Source organism: Etheostoma spectabile, unplaced genomic scaffold (assembly GCF_008692095.1).
Source record: "Etheostoma spectabile isolate EspeVRDwgs_2016 unplaced genomic scaffold, UIUC_Espe_1.0 scaffold325, whole genome shotgun sequence".
NCBI classification, from domain to species: domain Eukaryota; kingdom Metazoa; phylum Chordata; class Actinopteri; order Perciformes; family Percidae; genus Etheostoma; species Etheostoma spectabile.
This window is the reverse complement of record NW_022605585.1, coordinates 372,100-373,176: the sequence shown is the minus strand read 5'-3', so window position 1 is coordinate 373,176 and position 1,077 is coordinate 372,100. Positions and strand designations below refer to the sequence as shown.

At 42.6% G+C, this 1,077-nt stretch overlaps 1 protein-coding gene and 1 long non-coding RNA gene across 2 annotated transcripts in view; one reads left to right on the top strand and one right to left on the bottom strand.

Annotated features, from left to right (window-relative positions):
- Positions 1-1,077, bottom strand: part of sec14l7 (SEC14-like lipid binding 7) — a 19,969-nt gene that overhangs the window by 1,907 nt on the left and 16,985 nt on the right. Inside the window, 1 exon segment of the mRNA XM_032511171.1 lies at positions 220-389. Coding sequence (XP_032367062.1) covers positions 220-389 — 170 coding nt within the window.
- Positions 1-1,077, top strand: part of LOC116686189 (uncharacterized) — an 8,624-nt gene that overhangs the window by 3,215 nt on the left and 4,332 nt on the right. The window lies entirely within an intron of this gene.

Here is a 1,077-nt window from a genome sequence, read left to right as displayed (position 1 = left end):
AAAGTTAGAAAAAGTAACATTACATTACAACATAAAAACGGACCTGACTCAGTTTAAAAACTGGTTTTCAGCAGGTTCCTGTTCTGCAGAAACGTAAAACCTGGGTCCAGCACGTCGGGACAGACGTTACTACAAGACGTAAACAAGGGAACTTCCCCATTGTGGGATGAATAGAGTATTATCTAATCTAATCCAATGCTTCGGTGTGCGGGGACTCACAGACTCCGGGCTCGGTGCAGGTGAGACAGCTGTCTTCAGGGACCAGGTGTGCGTTGTAGCGTTCGCTGGGCAGGACCTGCAGCATCTCCGCCACTTCCTGTCTGCCGCCATCTTTGGTCCGTCTGTACACCCCAAACCCGATGTCTGCTCCGTCACTGGCAAACTGCCACCTGAGAGGAAACACAGCGCGTTACAGCTGCAAAGATAATATATGTAATTGATCAGTTTGCAACTTATTCATCTCCAACTATTTTAATAATCAATAAATCAGTTTAAGTCATTTTTGAATGAAAAAATTCTCTGATTCCAGCTCCTTAAATGTGAATATTTTCTAGTTTCTTCCCTCCTCTGTGACAGTAAACTGAACATCTTTGAGTTGTGGACAAAACGAGACACTTGAGGACATGTCTTGGACTTTTTGGGGAACACTGATCCACATTTTCAACATTGACACAAAAGGAGAGAATAAGGAACAAGAGAGGAGAAACAAACGAAAGGAGAAGAAGAAACGGGAGGAGAGGAAATAACAAAGAGACAAGAAGGAGAAAGGAAACGAGGAAACGAGGCGAGAGGAGATGAGTGGACATAAAAGAGAAAAACAACATCAATCTAAAGCATGTTTTCAGATAAAACAGAAAGAAAAAGAACAGAGAATAAAGGTTAAATGTGTTTCAACAGAATCTGTAGGAATCTTAATAATACAAAAAAATTCATTACATTTATATAGGCTAGCACTTTATCATAGACACTCAAAGCGCTTCAGAGTGGGGGGGGGGCTACTTTCTAACACCATCGATGTGTAGCACCCACCCAGGTGATGCACGGCAGCCTCCACACATCATCAGCTTGGTAGAGAGG